The sequence below is a fragment of the Triturus cristatus genome, chromosome 8, assembly GCF_964204655.1.
Source record: "Triturus cristatus chromosome 8, aTriCri1.1, whole genome shotgun sequence".
In the NCBI taxonomy this organism is placed as follows: domain Eukaryota; kingdom Metazoa; phylum Chordata; class Amphibia; order Caudata; family Salamandridae; genus Triturus; species Triturus cristatus.
The window spans coordinates 1659790043-1659812103 of NC_140591.1; the positions used below are offsets into that span (position 1 = coordinate 1659790043).

The 22061-nt window shown below is 45.3% G+C and overlaps 1 protein-coding gene across 4 annotated transcripts in view; it reads left to right on the forward strand.

The window, feature by feature from the left end:
- The window catches only part of LOC146808505 (transient receptor potential cation channel subfamily M member 2-like), a 2014188-nt gene that overhangs the window by 802817 nt on the left and 1189310 nt on the right, over positions 1-22061 (forward strand). For all 4 annotated transcript variants that reach the window (XM_085623584.1, XM_085623586.1, XM_085623585.1 and 1 more), the window contains one exon: positions 6415-6544. In XM_085623584.1, coding sequence (XP_085479710.1) covers positions 6415-6544 — 130 coding nt within the window. The remainder of the gene's footprint in view (positions 1-6414; positions 6545-22061) is intronic.

A 22061-nucleotide genomic window follows, 5' to 3' on the forward strand; every position in this document is an offset into this window, starting at 1 on the left:
AGTTGTTGTATATGCGGTTCATACTGTCTCATCACACTCCATACATCCTCAACCATATAGGTCGGGTTTCGAATCCACTGCGCAGCCTGATTCGCCACCATCTCCTTTTCTCGATCACTTACTGCAGAACGCACCAACACTCTACTCACACGTTCTTGCACTTTCACTTGACTTACTGGGGACATTACACTCACAGGCGTTCTGTCAAATTGCATCATAGGGAGTGAAACATCCGCCGGTGAAAGAGTGGATGGAGAGATAGGTACCATTAATGAATGATTTTGATTAGAAGGAGTAAAGAAAGTTACACCAGAAAGAGCAGAAACAGGTGCCACTGACAGAGAGCTAGCACCCTCCGACCCGGTCATCGGTAAAGCAGTATAATACCCAGAAGGTGTCAAATGCAGAATCGAAATGTTTGGAGGAGGAGGACTAGTGGGGCCAGACACCGGGGCCAAAGCCCTTGACGCCGGTGCCTGGGAAGCTGGAACGGTAGGATATATCCGAAGAGGAGCATAAGGGGGTGGGGGTTGAGTATCTACCAAATCTTCAACAAAAGCATCACCTTCGTCGTGAACATCATAGCTCTTCTCCACTTGTAGCCGAAATGCCCTGTCTGTGCACTTAATGCCTTTATTTACTGTCACTTTATCATAAGCCATGGCTTTCTGCGTATTCGTCAGTGCTTGTTTTTTCCTGATATTTTTCTTCTCTCTAATTCGCCGCTGTTTTTCCTCCTTCTGCCAAACCTTTAACATATCAAACATTGACTGTCTACTCTTCTTAGCAAACAGCTTTCCTTCCAAAAAAAATTCAATTTGTGTTCATCAAACGAGCCAGCAAGTGACCACTGCAAATCAGCATTGTCCCTCGTATTTTTATTTCATGAAGTGCTAAACATAATAAGGCCAATACCGTGCTTTATGTACATATCAAAATTCGGGGTGCCCTCGGGAGGCGCGGGTTGTCTTTACTCCAATCGATCACTTGAACAACAACATCGACATACAAAACATCCAAGTTTACGAAAACACGGCATCTTAATATAAAATACTTACAAAATTCCCTCTGCGCAAGCGCAAGGCAAATCCACTTCTCTCTCCGAGAGTCGTATTAAAAAAATGCACTCAAAAATCAGCACGAACAGACCTCTCAAGGTGTGCGATACAACACGGCCCAAACAGCCTTTCACTAAGCACCTCCTTAGAAATCTCTGTTACGTGTATGGATAGCCCAGTTCGACCCTTCTTGCGTCTCGACACGATCTAAAGCCTATCTTGCATCTTGTAGCTCGTAGAGCCGTTAACGACTGTCAAACCACTACAAGATTCAGGCCCAGCACTCAGCCACACAATACAGACAAAACTCGCTATATAGCACAGCCCAAGCAGCTTGTCCCCAATACTTAATGGAACAACTTAAGGTGCTGCCTCATCAAAGCGCGGCCTGGCACTGCCCGTGAGGTTTCGCCTCTAAGGCTCATCTCATCTGTGGTTCAAGACCACTGAGATAGCTCGACGGGCGTCCTCACACTCACAGTCCGGCATCAATTACGGAGCACAGACCGATCGGTTCCGCCTCCTCCAAAGTCGGTAGTGTGGCACGCCCCGAAGGCCCTGCCCCTCCCGGTGCTACCCAAGAACCACTATGAGACGGGTCTCAAGAGCCCAAATCACCCTGAGCAGTTCAAGTTTACACTGAAAGGCGGTCATCAACGGTCTGCCTCGCACGGTTTAGTCCAGCACTACCTCAAGGACTGGCGCCAGTATTCCAAAGACCCAAAGACCAAACGTACACAAAATCACTCACCTGTCTGACGCAGGTGTCATGGGTAATTCTTTACCGCCGTCTCTCCGGACAAAATCTGGTCTGCTCCAGGGTCTCGCCGTCTCTGGACCCCGGCGTATCACCACTAGGCAGGGCACACTCGATCAAACGGGTGAGGCAAGCTACAGAGACAGGCCTCCATCTGTGGGGGGGCCTCCGATCTGCCTGCCGAACCAGCCTGCACCCTGACCTTACGACCCATTTGCGGGTGAGAAGGGTGATAACGTGGAGTTCCTGTTCGGGCGCCAACTGAAGGAAGTGACCCGAATAGGGTCACTCGGGTTACTAAACCACCTCTCGGCCTTACCTATTAAAATGAAGAGTCTGTCAGTCAGTAGAGAATCAAACAAGCAGTTTATTATCTATACTCTGCAGAGGAGTCCAAATGCAGCCTGGGGCCTGCAATGCTTACAAGAGGACTGACTCGATCTTGATGCGCAGCATAGTATAATACACCAAACACGTCATAATCCCCAGAGTACGCCTACAAGGGAAAGTTACAGGTTTAGGGATGCGTACTTTAGCGAGGCAGAAGTGCGTACATCACCAGCCCGAGACGGGCACACAGTATCTCTTAGTCAAGGTCAGCCAGCTGCATCCCTGCTCCTCCCAGCATAGGAGAGATGCTACCTCTGACCCCGTCTGAGGTCCGCTCTTCTCCACAGCAGCTCCACCGTGCACCGCAACTCCTCCTTGCTCTGCTCTGCCGCAATCGGGTCTCGAGCCCCACCCTGGTAGGGTTTGAGTCCGCTGTGTGATTGTATCTTCGTTCCTGTCGCTTGTTTTTATTTCTGCCCTTCCTCCCACTGTGTTGTAGCCACTGTATGGTATTGCTAATTTTTGCCTCTTTTTTCTCCCTCACTGTACTGTAGCCTCTGCTTTCCTCCGTTCCTGCTGTTCTTTTCCCGCTGTTCCCGCCCCCACTCCCACATCCCAGCTTCACGTCCCTCCACCCTCCCCTACTTATGGCGGCCATCAATGCCCATCCGCGCCTGAACGGTGCCCAGCGCCAGACCCCTGGCCCCCGCGACCTTTTACAACACCCTACGCCGTTACGATGCAAGCACCCTCCACGCACTCAACGCCGGCCGAACTACCACCTTCTTTCAGGCCACCCGAAGCTTACCCACGGACCGTTTACCTGCTGAAACTGCAGCTACACCAGCCAACGCACACCAGCCCATCCCAAGAATGCAAGCCACAAACACCTCAGCTGCATACTACTCAACAGCCGCTCAGTCCACAAGCACGCCGTCGAACTCTGGGACCTGCTCGACTCCGCCGCCCCGGTCGTCGCCTTCCTGATGGAGACCTGGATGAACACCTCCTCGGTGCCTGACATAGCCATAGCCGTCCCAAGATCACACGCAGGGACCGAAACAACAACAAACCAGGAGGAGGAATCGCCATCATCCACAGGAACACCATCAGAATCTCAACCAACACCGAAGACACCCTCAGCAAGGCCGAACACCTACACTTCCAGATCCACATCGATCACAACACCACCGTCAGAGGAACCCTCATCTACAGACCCCCGGGACCCCGACCACAGTTCAGCGAATCCATCGCCGACCTCATCAGCACGCACGCCCTCACCTCCACAGGCTACATCCTCCTCAGAGACCTGAACTTCCAACTCGAGAACGCCAACGACAGCAACTCCACAATGCTGATCAACAACCTCGCCAACCTCAGACTCAAACAACTCGTCACGACGCACACCCACTCTGCCGGACTCACGCTCGACCCCATCTTCTCCGCCAGCAACCACGTCACCTTCAGCCCCACCACGGAACTTCACTGGACCGACCACCACTGCATCCACTTCTACTTTGAGAAACACACCGCACACAACCTACCGCAATGTATCCCACACCGCAACTGGAAAAAAGTAAACGAAGACCAACTCATCAACACACTCACCCGAGACCCTCCACCCGAACCTTCGGAGACCAACGCAGCAGCCCACAACTTCAGACAATGGATCGACGACTGCCCCAACACTCTCGCCCCGATCAGGAAACCCTCCAACAGGCGCACTGACAAGAGAGCCTCTGGTTCAACGCCGACCTCCAGAACTCCAAGTCCACCTGTAGAAGACTCGAGAAGCAGTGGCGCAATGACCAGACAACAACGCAGACCTCATAAACGCCAGACGCAAACATCACCAACTCATCCAAGCCGCCAAAAGAACCTCCTTCAAGGAACACATCGACAAGAATGCACATAACAGCAAAGAGCTCTTCAACATCGTGAAAGAACTCGCCATCTCCAGCTCCAATGACTTTCCGCCATCACAAGAACTCTGTGACTCCCTGGCTACTTTTTTCCACTGCAAGACTTCCACAACAGCTTCGACACCCAGACGCCGACAACAGACACCAACACCCCCAACTCAACACCCACCAAACACACCGACCTTCTGCTCTCTTGGCACAACATCAACGACGAAGACACCATCAAAATCATGAATACCATCCACTCCAGCTCCCCATCCGACTCCGGCCCCCACCACATCTTCAACAAGGCAAGCTCCGTCATCGCACCCCAACTCCGAAAGATCATCAACAGCTCCTTCGAGACCATCACCTTCCCAGAGAGCTGGAAACACACCGAGATCAACGCCCTACTCAAGAAACCCAAGGCGGACCCAAAGGACCTCAAGGACTCATCTCCCTGCTCCCGTTCCCGGCGAAAGTCATTGAGAAGACCGCCAACAGACAACTGACCCACTTCCAGGAGGAAAACAAAGTCCTGGACTCTTCCCAATCCGGCTTCCGCAGCAATCACAGCACAGAAACAGCCCTCATCGCCACCACCGACGACATCAGGACCATATTGGACAAAGGCGAAACCGCGGCCCTCATCCTCCTGGACCTCTCGGCCGCCTTCAACACCGTCTGCCACCACACCCTGTGCACATGCCTCCACGACGCAGACATCTGAGGCAAAACCCTGATCTGGATCACCTCCTTCCTCACCGGCAGAACCCAGAGAGTCCGCCTTCCCCCTTTCCGATCCAAAGCCACCAAGATTACCTGCGGCGTACCCCAAGGCTTAGCCCGACCCTTTTCAACATCTACATGGCACCGCTCGCCAACACCGTCCGGGCACACCACCTCAACATTGTTTCGTGCGCCGATGACACCCAGTTGATCCTCTCCCTCACGAAGGACCCAGCCACCGCCAAATCTAACCTCCATAGGGGAATGAAGGCCATCGCAGACTGAAAGAAGTCTAGCCGGCTTAAACTGAACTGAGACAAGATGGAGATCCTCATCCTCGGAACCACTCCCTCTGCATGGGACGACTCCTGGTGGCCAGCCACACTGGGAGCGGCCCTGACACCCACCAACCACGCACGCAACCTGTGGTTCATCCTGGACTCACCGCTCTCTATGACCCAGCAAGTCAACACCATCTCGTCCTCCTGCTTCAACACCCTCCGCATGCTTCGCAAGATCTACAGATGGATCCCCACCAAAACCAGAAAAACGATCACCCACGCACTCGTCAGCAGCAAGCTGGACTACGGCAATGCCCTCTACGCAGGAACCATGGCTACACTCCAAAAGAGACTCCAACGCATACAAAACGCCTTCCGCACGACTCACCCTCGGACTACCCCGCCACAGCCACATCACCACCCACCTAAGAGATCTGCATTGGCTCCCGGTCAACAAGAGGATCACCTTCAAGCTCCTCATCCACACTCACAGAGCACTCCACAACGCCGGACCAGCATACCTCAACAAACGACTGTCCTTCTACACCTCGAACCGCCAGCTCCGCTCCGCCGACCTCGCCCTCGCCAACGTCCCACGCATCCGCCGAACGACCACTGGCAGCAGATCTTTTTCCCACCTCACCACCAAGACATGGAACACCCTCCCCGCCCACTTGCGTCTGACCCAGGACCTGCTGACCTTCAGGAGACTTTTCAAGACCTGGTTGTTCGACCAGTAGCTGCTTCCCCTCCACCCCCCCCCCCCAGCGCTTTGAGACCCTCACGGGTGAGTAGCGCCTCTATAAATTGACTGATTGACTGATTGATTGAATATTGCTTACACACACAGAATGGCCTATTCATAAACGAAGAAGCGCTCCTTATTGAGTAATGAGAACGAAGCTGGGCGTATACCTACTAGGTAAACAACAAGTGTCATGGCGCAGCTCTAACTGGGCCTACCTCTTTCGCAGTTTAGAGCTCACCGCATGCTTATTCATAACCATAATATAAGATGGCGGCTAATACACATAATGGCTACCACCCGTCCAAGACCAACCTATTCTGTAAACATCTTTCTTAATATTATAGCCCAGTGGGTTGTAAATATGGATAACTACCATTGTTATATTTAGCTATATAAGGCTAATCTAAATAGCGTAACATAAGGGGCATAGCCCTATGATTATTTTGAAACCTACAACCTTCAATTTATTTTCACGCTTTCTGTTCTTTTGTCGATTTTTTTGATTAGTGTGCTTCGAAATTGAAGGTAATTTAAGTCTCATAGTGAAGCGACAGTGAGAACACATTTCTTACACTTGTAAACTGTTTTGTGTTTGTTTCCTCTGTTACAGTGTGAGGACTGTGTTGTGGGGGCATTAGCATGCAGTATGATCTTGAGAGCTCTCTCCAATGAGGAAAAGGACACCGACAATGTAGAAGAGATGGAGGCTTTGGCGAACCTGTTTGAGGAGCGGGCATCAGGTCTTGAGTTTTTTGTTGTTTTCCTATTATGTGTGATTTGGGAAATGTAAATTCACATCATAAAATGAATAACATGCTCACTTGTCCTGCCCATGCTTGTGCATACTGTAATGGCATTGACCCTAAATGACATACTGCACAGGACTCATTCACTTTTTATGAATACTTTTTACATATCCCCATTTATCTACCTCCTCCATACATGCTGCTCCCATGTTGAGTCTTTCGTATGCCTTTGGGTTATCTGTTTTGTTTTCCTTCTTCCTTCTTAGTCTGTGATCAGGATGTCTTGCTCTCTTTTTCTCTGCTTCTAACATTTGATTCCTTGCTCTCCTTCTCTGACTGTGGTCCAAGTGTCATGACTAAGGGCCTCATTTAGATTTGAACAGGCAGGTTAGTCTGTCGCAAAGTGAAGGATATCCATTCTGCCGTGTTTCAAACGCATTATATCCATTGGCACTTTTAATATGGCCGACTGTATAGCATCCATGTTTATGATGGAGTATCTCATAAATTGAACCTTTAATTAAGCATTAATTCTTCTGTCTCCTTCTTTGCCTGTGATTCCATTGCCATCTTGAGGCCTCTCTCTCCTCCCTGTCTGTAATCTGGGAATGATCTATGAATCCTCTCTCATCATCTGCCTCTTGGTCAAGGTGCCATCTTTGATCCCTTTAGCCCCTTATGTCTCTCAAATTAGGGATTAATCTTTGAGCCCTCGTTCCTCCTTGCCTGTGATCTATCTACCTTCTTTGAATCCTATCTTTGTTCTTTAAATGTTATCTAGGTGTCATCTTTCATTATTTTCTCTCCTTTTCTGTCTGTGATTCAGTTGTCATCATTGTCCCCTCTCTCTTTAATCAGAGTGGAATCCTTCCCTCCCTTTCACTGCATGGAACCTGGTATCATCTTTGATCCCTTCCTCATCTTCCTTGACTGTGACTTAGCTGCCATGTTTAATTCTTCTCTCTCCTTCTATGCTTGACTTTACATTGTCATGTTTTATCCATCTCTCGTCTTCTCTGTCTCTAATCATGGTGTTATCTCCAATCCCTCTCACTTTCCCTAGTGATGTGGGTGTCAACTTTGATCCCTCTCTCTTCTTTTCTCTCTTTAATCTGGGTGTCATCTTTGAACACGCTCTCTTTCTTGTCTCTTACTCTGAGCAAGGTGTTATCTTTGATTCTCGCCTATGCTTGTTATCTGGATGTCACCTTTGATCCGTCTCTTCTCTTCTCTTCAAGTGTTAGATTTGGTTGCCTCTGATATTCATTAAAAGTTCACTATTTCCATGCTTCTCCATTATTGAATCTTTCATAGATTCACATGCTTACATAAGTAGTATAAAGTCTTTCAATGATGTCATTATTGCATTTCCCCATAGAACTGAGTAGCAATCTGCATTGGTTTGTACATGACCCAGGTTCAACCAATCAGAGCAGGGCTTGCACCCTTCCCTCCTGTGCAGTGGCTTCACACCTCATATTTCTTACCACACGTTGTAGAAAGGGAGTCTCCCTGAGCACTGCACAGGTTTTTGGAGAAAAACTGTTGGTGGAGGAAATGTAATTACCTCCAATATATTTAGAGGAATTTACTTTTATAAGGAACAAAATAGCCTGCAAATACTAATTCTGGAGGAAATACTTTAGCCTCCAAAAATGTATTTTACTCCACATTAACACATGCATCAAAATCTTATCTCCCAAAATCTGGAGATCCTTCCATGGTTACCACTGGTGTTGGTTTGCACCCCAAATGAGTTGATATACAGCTAATTTTGTACAAAGAGAAGTGGAATTAATCATCTCTATTTCTCTTCCGACAGATTAGCATCAGAAGTGTGATGTTATTTTAGAAGGATTACCATTAGAAATGTGTTGTAGTCTGATTTGTGGAGTAAAAAGCAAAGCATGTCTCAGGTGTTCACATTTTTGTATGCTGACAGATAATCTGGCCTGTGAACTTTACTGCCAATAAATCAATCTTAATTTATCTGCTTTTCAAAAAGGCTAGGTTCAGTAAATTTAACAGAAACATTTTGTCTGTTCAGAGAATTATACCTTTAATTCATAGAGGTTAGATTGTAATTCTTACATTTATAGGGCCACAGTGACTTTATGGATTGGCCACAAACAATTATTTTGATAGAAATATGACATTTGGAAGAAGTTGCTCATTGTTATGCAGCTTCAGAAAATAATTCCTGCAGCATAATGTGCACATGATGGCAATGATTTTGATGTAAACAGTGGTGCATGAGGGCTGGAAGCAAGTTTAGAACATCAGACCTATGCTGTTTCACATATGAAAGTATGTGAATATCCAGGGAAATTTTATGGTCACATTGATGTGTCAATCAGTTTAAATTTGCACATGCTTTACATTTCATGCACATGTATAATTGCTGCCATTTTGATAAACGTTTATTCTGTGATAACGTACACAAATTACAAAAATATACTATATGAAATGACCACAGTCCTTGTCAGTGAAGTAAAATGTAGTTGCTAACTCTAGCTGGTCAAAATTAGCTGCATAAAAACCAATTTGGGGTCAAAACCACCAGCAGTGGAAACAATGGAAGGATCTTCAGATCTTTGGAGTAATGGACAGTTTAAAGCCACTTTTCTAATGAACAAAATACCTTGCAAATACTGACTTTTGAGGAAATACTTCAGCCTCCAAAAAATGATTTTACTTCACATTAACACACACATCAAAATCAGCACTTGAAAGTCATATACAATTATGCATAGTTACATGAAATGCAAGACCGACATTTGGCGCTTTATTATAGCCAAAGCCACTGGAACTGTGGCAGGAGAGGGCCAAATTATGCGGCAGGGTTAAGTAAATTATGCAGCCAGAATAGACCAATTATGTACACCTAATGTGGCATATTATGTAGTAGTATTGCTTCATTGTTTGGTCATTTTTAAACTTGGTAACACTCTTTGGGCATTGGGTGCACCAATACCAGTATAACACTCAAGTATAGCAATAGACAACAGAAAAGTGACCATTCCAGCTTTGCAAAGGGCTTTCCGTTGTGCAGCAGCATGTGTTGTAGCATTTTTAGTAACTGCAGGAAAGTAGGATCCACTTCTATGGTCACCCACACTTTTTGCCTGGTGCTATACTGTATTTGACTAGTCTAACTGGGATCCTGCAAATCAGGGCCCCAGTCTATCTGCTTTCTCCCTAAACTGTGGTGTTGAGTACTTAGGTACATTCCAGATTGGATATTGGGGCACCCCTATAAGTCCCTAGTATATGGTACCAAGGTACCCTGGGCATAGGTACCCCAGAGGTCCCCCTATATCTAGTGTCACTGCACGTAAAATCTATAAGTCACCCCTATAGCAGGCCTTTGCAATCCTTAAGGCAGGGTGCTTGGTTCTAAGTGAGAGGGTGTCACTGCATGAGCAGGACACCCCTGCAGCCTATGGAGTCCATTCTCCCGGGTTGTCAGTGAAGCAGCCATATTCTATATAGAGGGGCACCGTATAATTATGAAATGACCATCTCGAAACTGGCTGCAACTAATCCTATCATGTTTGGTAACAAACATGTTGGAATCATACCACACACACCATAAATTGTGTGTGAGGTATGATTCCAAGCACTCCATTCGGCTCTGTGTTCCCGGTACCAGCCTTCTTGACCCGGACAGCAGAAAATGGTTGCTGTCGACCAGATTCTGCCCTCCTGCTGCGGAGCCAAGCTCGAGCAGAGGAAGGTAGGACAATAGGCATCCTGTCACAGGGAGGTGTGATTACCTCCCACACAGGATTTAGTGTATTGGGATGGGGTGGGTGTGCTTGCCAGTGCCAATCAGTCTGCCAATCAGTCTGCATGAGGGGCACATTTGGTGGCCCTCTGCATGGTCCAGTTCAACCCAGTTCTGGGAGACATTGGCTCTCGCGCGAAACTGGACAAAGGACATGGGAGTAACACCCCCCTGTTCAGACCCTCCACTGGGAGGGTCCCCTGAATCTTCCCAGCCTTCCCATAGGGTACTTAAGGGCATAGCTGGGTGTAGGTCCCTGGATTCGTGGTGGGATGAGATTTAGGTCAGACGCCACTCCACTTCGACCGTCTGGGCACTCTGGACTTCGTTGGGCCTGACTTTGTCTCCCTTTCAGTCTGCTGCATTGTCTGTGCCTATGCATCATACAGGAACCTTCCAAGGCCTATGAAGCATCAAAGACACCTGAAGAAATCTCCCTTGGAGTGAAGGACTCACTCCCCTGCATTCGCAGACATCGCAACTAAGTCGACCGGTCTGCTGATCCTGAGCTCCTCTGGACTCTGAACATCTCTGCAGCACAAGTGGTGGTTTTCCACAGCTCCCGAGGTTTGCTCTACCCTCTCACCGACTTTGAGGCCACTATTCCTCGTGGGGGTTGCAATAACCGGATCCCTGTGCACGTGTCAACTTGCATTTGCAAAGACTTGTTGACTTCTTTCCAAGAAGATCTTCGGGCTCCAAGTAGCCCATCCCCGAGCATCTCCTGTGACCAGAATCTTCAGCCACACCGCATTGTGCGCATGGTGGCCTGCATCTTTTGGTGAGCTGCTTGAGGTCCTCTTGCGAATCCTGTGCCTCCGGCTTGTGGATTACCTTTGCTTCTCTTGGGCTTCCCTGTTTGCTCGGGCCTGACATGACTTGCCTGCCTTTGGGGGGTCCCCTAGACCTTGCTGGTCCCGACGTTGCTCCTTCTTTGATTCTTGTATGGCTTGCCTTTGCCAAGGCTTGTTGGTGCTCCCGCCGGACACGACCCCATAGCACTCGACCTCCTTCGTGGGACAAGCTCATGCATGGCTCCTGGTCTTCCTCAGCATTGCCTGGTCCTCTCAGCTGCAGAGTCAATGTCACCGTCATCCATCCTGCAACACCCCACATCGGAGGGCATTCATCTTCCAAGTTTCCTGGTCACTCCTGAGTGACATAGACTCTGTCCCCTCTGTTTAGAGTTACCTCTTATCAAGAATCCATCTTCGGATTCCACTGGACACTTTCTCCTCCTTTAGCAGCGACACTTTACCGAAGTCCTCCATTGGGTTCGACTGTTGTTTCCGACACCCCTTCACACTTATGCACCCGTCAACCCTGGAGTAGGTAACATGGGTTCTAGGGTATCCATGGGTGGGGTGGCTCTCCAACCTTCTGTCTTCCACAGGGTTTCTTCAGGGTCCATTGGAAAGGGTCCTTAATCTTTAAAAATCCAACCGCGACTTACACAGTAAGGAGGCAAGATGGCGGCCGGTTAGGAGGCCGAGAGCAGCACTAGCAGGCTATGGAGGGTGTTTTCGTGATTGGAAAACCCATGTAAAGCTGGAAAAGAACCACTCAATTGGGTTGTTATGAAATTCGTCTCCCTTCCCCCCTATGCATTCCCCCGCAATAGAAAAATTTGGACAGTTTGGTCCAGAGCCGAACTGCGAACAATTTGGCGATTTATCGAAGAATACCTGGCGTGTCTGCTGCATCGTAAATTCAGAGACTGTCTGGTGATGGGTCCGAAGGTGGTGGTGAACCCTGCAGTCACCAAAGCGGTGGCGAAACCCCGATGGATCCAGGCGCAGCCGAGCAATCACCCGGCCGCCCGCAGCAGGCTCTCTCGCCTCAATCGCCGGCGCCAAGGAGAGGAAGAGGCGGAGCAATCAGTAAGAACCACCCGGCTGGTCCGTCGGTAGCGGAGCTTCTCCTCCGATCAAAGGAATCACAGGATGGAACGGCGGCCGGGGCTGCGTCATGAGCAATGAGTGCAGCATCGGGAAAACGGAGAGAGGCGGCGTGCGGAGCCAAAACATGGAGGTGAGTCTGGCTGATACCTGGGAGGAGCACCAGGGCGATCCAGGCGTAGAGGGCACTATATTGACTCATACTCTGACACTGGAAAGGGTGGCCACGACTCCCCCCCCCCCCCCCCCCTGGATAGATGATGTTGGAGAGAAGGGAAAGGGCTCAGTACTATTGGAGGGGAATAATGCTGAAGAGGAAACAGGCAATGTGCTACTAGCCCCCCTTGAATGGCTGGTGGTTGCAGGGGCAGCAGGTCTAAATAACAATTGCAATAAGGACGACATTGGCAACAATGGTAGAGAGATTAATGGTAGCAAAACAGGCAAAGCAGGAACAGTTCAAGAAGAGAGGCAAAATAGACGACAGCTGGTGATTTCTGATTTGGAAGTGAATAAAATGACTATGTTAACTGATTTACCAATGGATAAAAACAAAGCTGAACTAGATCAAGAACCTAGTGACTGCTTCTTTTCGGTCTCAGAAGGAGCTGAGTGGTCGGATGATGTCTTGAGTACATCACCTGGGGCTAGCAGTTTAGAATCGGACCCCGACGATAGCGGTGGAGATCGCCCTATGACAGCCCAAAAAACTTTAGCGAAAAGTCTCACTCAAAATAGGGGGAAGAAATATCTGAAATGGGATTATTGATTGGCTACCCTGGTATCAGGCCCATTATTGAGTAAATCACCAGTGGATACCAACGCGACACCCCCTACATTGGATACAATACATCAAGCTATCCTAGCACACAGGGAAGAGACACGTCAAGATAGCCGGAAAAATCAAGCGGCTATGAGAAAAATCCAGGGGTTGTTAGGAAGCTTTCTAAAGCCTGAGTGACGAATCTGGAAGAGAGAATTGTGTCATCTGAATCAGAAACGGCAAGCGCCTCAGCCCTGGTGGAGCCTCAAGGATCGCAAATTAAAGATATCCAGTGGAAACTGGAAGAGTTTGAAAATAGACAAAGGAGGAACAACCTCAGGGTGCTGGGGGTCCAGGAAGGCCTGGAGGGGTCTGACGCCAGGGTATATATAACTCATCCCTTTAAAGCTGCCTTTCCTGAACTGTCTGAGTGGAACTGGGCAGCAGAAATTCAAAGAGCTCATCCCACCCCTTTTAAACTACGAGTGCCAGCAAAGGAGGGTGATAGACCACGGGCCATATTAGTATTTTTGGGTAATTTCCTCCTGCGGCAAACAATTGCAGATAAAGCCAGGCCGGATGCCAAAAGATCAAGTGAAGGGGTCTCGTTTTTTGTGAGGCCCGACTTCTGCCACTCAACGGTAGAAAGGCGCTGGAGGTTGAGACAACTTATAAAACCGTTCCAGGAAAAAAGTATTCAGGCCTATCTTATCAACCCGGCACAACTTAAAGTGATTAATCAAGGGCACACGCGATATTTCTCATCAGAGATAAAAGCAAAAGAATATCTGGACACTCTGGACAAATAAAGCTGTTGTGGTCTATCCAATAGTGAAAAAAAATAGGGAGGGAATGTACGTATCCTGTGACATTAAGGGTTCCAGAAGCAGGGGGTAAGGGGGAAGAGGGGTAAAGGGGCAGGGGGTATGGTGAAAAAGGTTGATATCGCACAGATGAGTGGTTCGAGATTTATGATCTACGATATGTGTCAGGGTGTAATATATTTATGGCTGGGCTTTTTATGACCCTGGCCACTAGTGCTGCATACATCACATGCACAGACTATGGTCTGAGCGCCTCAATGGGGTGGTGGGACGACAGAGGGTAGCAGAGGGAGGGGGGAGGGCCCCACAGGTACTGGTGGGGGGAAGGGGGGTGGTGATGGGTTGCATGGTGCAGGGAAGGGTGGAAGGGGGGAAAAAGGGGAAAAAAAGAAAATACCTGGTGCTATGAGGTTTTTGGTTGGTTTACAGCTGTCTGTATAAAATATTTGAACGGGTTGGGCCAAAGGAGATGGGATTACTTAGCAGATAAAAATGAGGAAGCTTAAGATTTGTTCAGTTAATGTTGGTGGTTTGAATGACTGGAGTAAGAGACAAAGGCTGGGGCAATTTGTCAAATCAAATCAGATAGATCTGATATGCCTACAGGAGACTCACCTATCGTGGGCAAAAAAACATCTGCTAAGTATAAGAGGTTTTGATCTACTGGCATGTTCCTCACAGACATCCACTGTTAGAGGGGTGGCAATATTGGCTAAATCCATTTTGGGAGGAGCTAGACACCAATTGGCGGACACCTTAGGTAGGTGGGCACTGGTGGAACTTGAGTTGAGATTTACACTTTGTACAATCTATGGTTCCAACCAGGATGAACCTGAGTTATTTCAGCAATTGGAGGTAGAACTAACGAACTGGCCGAGTCCCTTTGTAGTATGAGGAGATTTTAATATCTCTGCAGACTTTACAGACATTGTTAATAATGCTACTTACATAGGTCGCAAGCCTAAGGTATTTCGAGCACTAAGTTCATTAATTAAATCATATGGGATGGCGGATGTCTGGGGTAATAAAGAACCCAATAATCCAGGGTTCACGTATTTTTCATGTCCCTTCAAGAAATATACCAAACTGGATTACTTTCTTATCTCCTCGACAGAATTGAAGAGAGTTTGCATTAAAAAAACTACCAAAAGTTATATCCGACCACAGCCCACTTATTCTACAATATGATATACATATTTTAAATAAGAGCCATTCAAGATGGACTTTGGAGCGGAGATTATTAGCAGATTCCAAAATTGTAGAGCATTTAAGGAGTTGGACTTAGAGCTATTATGACATGAATTGTTACAGTGCATCCAGAAATATGGTTTGGGACTCATTCAAAGCAGCTCTGAGAGGGGAGACGATCAGTTTCTCAGCTAGGATAAAGAAAGAAGCTCGGGATGAGAACCAGAGATTAGTGGGCCAGCTGGCAGAAGCAGAAGAACTGCATATGAGGGACATTGCTCATGGGAGTGAGGCTTCTGGAAGCCAACAGAAGATTCTTGTTATTAAAGCAGAACTTAATAAGTGGATAGCGCAAAAAACTGCTGATGAATATCACATTCACAGAGGTAAGATGTACGAGACAGGAGAGCAGGCGGGCAGACTCTTAGCACTTAGGATTAGGCAGGGATGTAGTAGGAATACAATAACGAATATACGAGAAGGGGACCAGGAATATACAGAGCCAGAGGATATCCTTAAGGTGTTTAAGAACTTTTATCAAAAATTGTATAAGGAGGAGATTATGTCAGATACTGCTAGTCTGGAGTTTGAAGATATAGGCCCTCAGCTGGATAAGAAGGATAGAGCAGCGCTGGATAATGATTTGGTATTAGAGTAAGTGGTGGAAGCAATACAGGGTTTAGCAGCAGGGAAGGCCGTGGGGCCTGATAGTATCCCCCTCGAATTATATAAATGTATACAGGATGTAATAGCCCCCTTGCTGCTGGATTTATTTAATGGTATAATCTGTTCCGGGGAAATCCCAGAATCCTGGAAAGAAACAAATATTATTGTGTTTCATAAAAAACGCAAGCCTAAAGAAAATTCTGGTTTGTATCATCCAATATCCCTCATAAATACGGACACTAAGATTTATGCTAAGGTTTTGGCTAAAAGATTAGGAGGGGTCATTGGCGGCCTGGTTTCCCCGTGGCAGCATGGCTTTATTCCAGGTCAAGGGACAACAGACCATATTAGGCGGGCCATCACGTTGTTTGATGTGCAGGCTGTCATGGGTGGACGGATGGCCATGATCCTTCTGGACGCAGAAAAGGTCTTTGATCGCGTCACTTGGAAGTATTTGTGGGGGATATTGGAACGAAGGGGCTTTGGCCCTAAAATAATGAGAGCTATCAAGGCTATGTATGCCGACCCTAAGGCTAGAATCCAGTTGATGGGAGCTAGTTCAGAAAAAGTCTTTGTTTCACGGGGACACGACAGGGTTGCCCCTGCTCACCAATCCTGTTTGCTCTATATATCGACCCGCTTGTACGGAAAATACACGGATGTGAGGATATTAAGCCAATAGTCTGTAAGGGGTTTAAAACAAAGTTGCTGGCCTATGCCGATGACCTAGCCATAACTACTATAGAACCAGAATTGGCATTGACAGCTATTACAGGGATAGCCATGGAATTTGGACGATGCTCGGGGTATCTTTTGAATGAAAGCAAGACCCAGATAATATGTACCAATAACATTAGAAGGCAGGATGGAAGATATTCAGATTCAGCGATTTATTTAGGGGTTTGGATACGTTCTGCAACTGACACAATTATTAAAGATAATTTTACCCCGTTGGTAACATCAATCGCGGCAGATTTAAAAAGAATAGACGTATTACATCTATCTATAATAGGGAAAGTCAATGTGCTTAAAATGACCATGCTTCCCAAAATATTGTATCTCTTTCGCTCTATCCCGTATATGATTGGGGAAGGCATAATAAAATCTATAGAGGTTGTATTTATGAATTTTATTTGGCAGTGTGGTAAAATACGGCGTTCCATGAAATATCTGTCTCTCCCACAGGAAAAGGGAGGGTTGGCAATACCCAATATCAGATTCTATCAATGGGCCTGTTTATTAAGTCAGATGGCAATATTATTTGACTCTGGTACAAACTCGTCTGATACCCCCTTTGGTAATCGGAATCCTCCTTCCATCTTCGAACTGCTCCTGGGCAGAGAAGCCTTTGGGCTCCTGCTGCGGAAAACTGATAGACGTTATTATAACAAAAAGCGATATAAGGTTTTAGATAGTGTTTGGGAAGTCTGGAAATGAGTACAAAGAATAATGGCAATTCTGAAAATTAACTATTATACATCTCTTTGGAATTCTAGTATTTTTCCGCAATTTAGTAATGATAGGATGGGGAGGGTGTGGGAGCAGCAAGGAGTTAGAAGAATAGGGGATTTATTTGAAGGGGATAATTTGATGAGCTTCGATAATATCCAATGGAAATTCGGAGTCCCGGGTAACCAAAACTTTACATTTGTACAAATGCATCAAACTTTGAAGGGTAATAGACCATGGATACCCCCAGGGGGTAGAATTAATATGATTGAATATCTATTAGGAGGTGGAACTAAAATTAAACTGATATATAGATCGTTATTATCAAGAATACAAGATGATCTGGAAAAATGTGAGGCCTCCTGTATGACGAAGCTTGAAAATTCTGATGTTGACCTAGATAAAGCATTACAGTTAGCTGGGAAACTGTTCCGCTCCACAAATCTGAGAGCCCAACATTACAAAACCCTTTTTAATTTGTATTTTACACCAGCCAAATTATATGACTGGGGTAAAAGGGACGACGATAAATGTCCAAGGTGTCTGGAAGGGCCTGCCAACCTGCTACATATGTTCCACCAATGTGATAAACTGAAAGGAATTTGTAGGGAGATAGAGAAGTTCTGGGAGGGTCTGTTAGGAGTCAAGGTCAATCTATCACCTACCCTAATGATAATAGGTATTGACAGCAACCTGGGCCTTAATGAGGAGACTGAAGCTTTTGTTTTTATATGCGTGGCGGTCCTTCGATTATTGCTAGTGGCAGGCTGGAAAGACACGGTAGCACCCTCCTTCCAGATGTGGTTGGCTAGACTCCTGGGGATTCATAATATTGAATCATCTCTATACATTTGGAGAGGTAGGAAGATGAGGGAGCTGGGGCTGGATATCTGGGCCCCTATCAAGCGCTGGAGGGATTCCCGCTTATAAATTAAGCTAATGTTGAACATTATGGGCTGCAATGAATTTAAGAGGTATTAAGCCTTCAGGTGTTCTGAAAGCTATGGGGTATTTATGCTCTGGTCCCAACACGATGTTTATGTAGAAATATTATGTATATATCTGAAGCTCCCCTTAACCTGTGTATAGAAAGCCAGATTCTATTTTGTGTTGTGTATGATTCTACATTTCTTTATTTTGTAAATAATGTATTGACTATTGACTGCATCAGGTATTTAATAAAAAATAAAAAAATAAAAATAGATGTGTGTCGTAAATTATGTGGTGTTATATGGTAGAAAAAAATATTACTTTTATATAATTGTTTTTATTTAAAATTAATTTTTATTACAAAATATTTATTTGTTTGTAAATTTTTTGTTAAATTTAAAAAATTTATATTTTTGTGAAAATTGTAGACTTTTGCTACATTACATTTGTCTGTTTTGTAAATGTTCATATTTTTATATATATTTTGTTTTTGTTTTTTTATTATATTTTGTATTGTAGTTGATATTTTGTTTGTTTTTAAATTTGAATTTTCTTCTGTGGGAATAGTAATTTTTACCCTTCCACTATCCAACAATTTCCCTACTGCTGCATTCGCAGGAGTGGGAATAGTAATTTGTACCCCTCCTCTATCCAACACTTTCTCTACTGTTGCACTCACAGGAGTGGGAATAGTAATTTTATCCTCTCCGCTATCCAACACTTTCCCTACTGTTGCACTTATTGGAGTGGGAATAGTAAATTATTCCCCTCCGCTAACCAACACTTTCCCTACTGTTGCACTCATTGGGGTGGGAAAAGTAATTTGTACCCTTCCGCTTTCCAGCACTTTCCCTACTGTTGCACTCGCTGGAGTGGGAATAGTAATTTTTATCCCTTCGCTATCCAACACTTCCCCTACTGTTGCACTTGCTGGAGTGGGAATAGTAAATTATTTCCCTCTACTATCCAGCACTTTCCCTACTGTTGCACTCACTGGAGTGGGAATAGTAATGTTTACCCCTACGCTATCCAACACTTTACATACTGTTGCACTCGTAAAGTGGCAATAGTATTTTTTATCTCTCCACTATCCAACACTTTCCCTACTGTTGCACTTGCTGGAGTGGGAATACTATTTCTTTCCCCTCCGCTATCCAACACTCTCCCTACTGTTGTACTCAATGTAGTGTAAAATGTAGGTTTAAAAAATATTAAACATTTTAATATTTAAATTTATAATATATATATTTTATTTTTAATGTACAGGTGTGTATGTGTATATATATATATATATATATATATATATATATATATATATCGAGAGAGAGAGAGAATTATTTTATATATTTCTAACATTTTAGAATTAATTTAAATTATTATTTATGAATTATTTTTAAGTAAATATATTACATTTTATATATGTATATTTAATTTATTTTTAAATTGAATGTATTACTTATAATTGTTCAAATTTATAAATAATTCTAAATATGTATTATTTAATATATTTTACATTATATTTTATACATATAAAAAAAACTATATTTTGTACTTCGATATTTTAACAACGATATCTTTTTTGCTCCATATTTTTGTACTCACCATTATAAAGATAGGAGGTCGATATTTTTGACAACGATATTTATGTCCCGATATTTCTGTAACTCGATATTCTGGTACTCGACATTCTGTCAGTGAGCCATGGAAGACATCCATCAAGAGTATCTGTCCTCTGATCAGGTTCCCACTTTTGGAAAACCTTCAATTCCAGAAGGAGGGTAGAATCCTCCTTTCAAATCTGTGCAACTTCCATGCTACCCGTGGAGATGGAACAGCGGCATTAGACTTCATTCAAACTGCCACCTTTCATCCTCGCCACGAGATGCTCCTCCATGAAATCCATCTATGCTGAGTGCTGGGAAAGTTTATAAACCAGTCTGATGCCCGGGACACTGATCCCAGAACAGGCAATGCTGTTGGATGTTCTATAGTTTGTTGATTCTTTAGTTTAGGAAAGCCTTTTAGTGGACACTTTGAAATGTTGTCAGCCCTTACAGCCTTTCTACGTTCGCCGTACTAGCCGTCCTTGTTCAAATCACCAATTGTGATGAGATATAATAAAAGACTGATGCATATATTCCCTCCCAAATTGTATGATGGTATAGTGGGACGTTAACGTGGCCGCTACATTTCTCATGTGTATGCCTTTGACACCTAGGTATGAATGCTTACTACGTCTTGTGACTTTGAAGATTATCTTCCTCATTGCCATTGTGATTCATCATAGCATTTTTTGCACCCCTCATCCTTTGAAAGATGACGAGAGGCAACATTGGTTGAGGGTAGATCATGCAAAGGACCATGGCTATGGCTATGGATGTGCCTACTTTGCTCCAAGCCTAGCCAACCTGTTTATTGACGCCTATGAGGAAGAGCACCTTTACAGCATCGATAACCCCAACATAGATAACATCAGTATGTAGAAGAGGTATATCGATGACGTTTTTATGATTTGGTCACGCAATGAAGCCACATTGAACAACTTTTTCGTTTGGCTTAATGACTGTTCCGGAGACATTCAGTTCACTATGTCATCCAGCAGGGACAGTATCGACTTCCTGGACCTTACCTTACAAATCGAAGATGGTCTGTTTTTCACCAATCTATACAGAAAGCCCACTGAGAGAAATACCTTGCTCAAGTACAATTCTAACCATCCCATGCATCTCCGTGATAATCTACGTTACGGGCAATTTTCACACCTGCGCCAGAACTGCTCACACAGATCTGATTATTTCAAAGAATCTGAAATATTGACACAGCGGCTCTAGGACAGAGGTTACCCACTGGGCCTTCTGAAAGGCGCCAAGAAAAGGGCTTGGTATTGCCCACGTGAGGCATAGCTTGAAGTCAAACCCAAAAACAACCAAATTGACAAGATAGTCTGTGTCACAACCAACAATCCCAAGAGCCACGAAATCAAAAGGATAATCAAATCATATTGGAATTTGGTGGCAACAGAAATTGGGATCACAGAAGATCCACTATTTGCCTTTAAATGTGGAAGAAACATCAGAGACTCTGTAGGCAGTGGATATCTAGACACTCCCAAGCAACCTGACCTACGCACGCAACTCAACTTACCCCCAGTCACAGGCCACCATAAATGCGGCCATTGTAATTCTTGCTCCCTTACCATTGAAGGGAATAGTTTCTCACATGATAACCGTACATACACCAAGCTACATTTCACCAACTGTAATTGCACCAACTTGATTTATGTCATCAAATGTCCCTGCAATAAACTATACGTGGGACAAATGACACAAAAGATAAAATGCAGGATCTAACGACTCATTAGCAGGATCAGATGTCGTACTTCAGGGGCACCCTTAGTCGATCACTTTGTCAATTTCGCACATCACACTGACAGCCTTAGATGGACTGTCCTTGAGAAAGTACAAATGCATCCCAAGGGAGGGGATTTGACAGCTTCTCTAAATCTCAAGGACTATAAGTGGATCCATCTATTGAACACTGTGTCTCTTGGCTTAAACAAAATTGAGGAGACGCACAATCAGATGGTCCAACTCAGGACCAGATGACACTGTCTTTCTTATTTCACAAGGAAGAGAGGCCTCAGTGGCAGTACAATTGGGTTTACACTTCCAAGTACCCAAAGATCACTCCATAGTTCCACATAGTGGGGTATATTACATTGACACGAGTCAGTCCCCAACATAGACAGGTTCCTGCAGTTTCATTATCGAGAGCTTGTCCCTCACATAGAAACATTCCCGATAGTTATGTAATGCATTCCCTTGAGGAAATATGAATTTTTATGATCAATTGTGTCCCCTATCTAGACCCCAACGGCTCCATGTACATGCCACAAGTACATGTATGTTCCCTCCGCTTCAAGCTATGAAGACGCAAATACAATTGTGTCCAACGTTAATATGTCCTCTTTCAGATCTGCCATGAATGGGTCAGATATTCCGTTCCT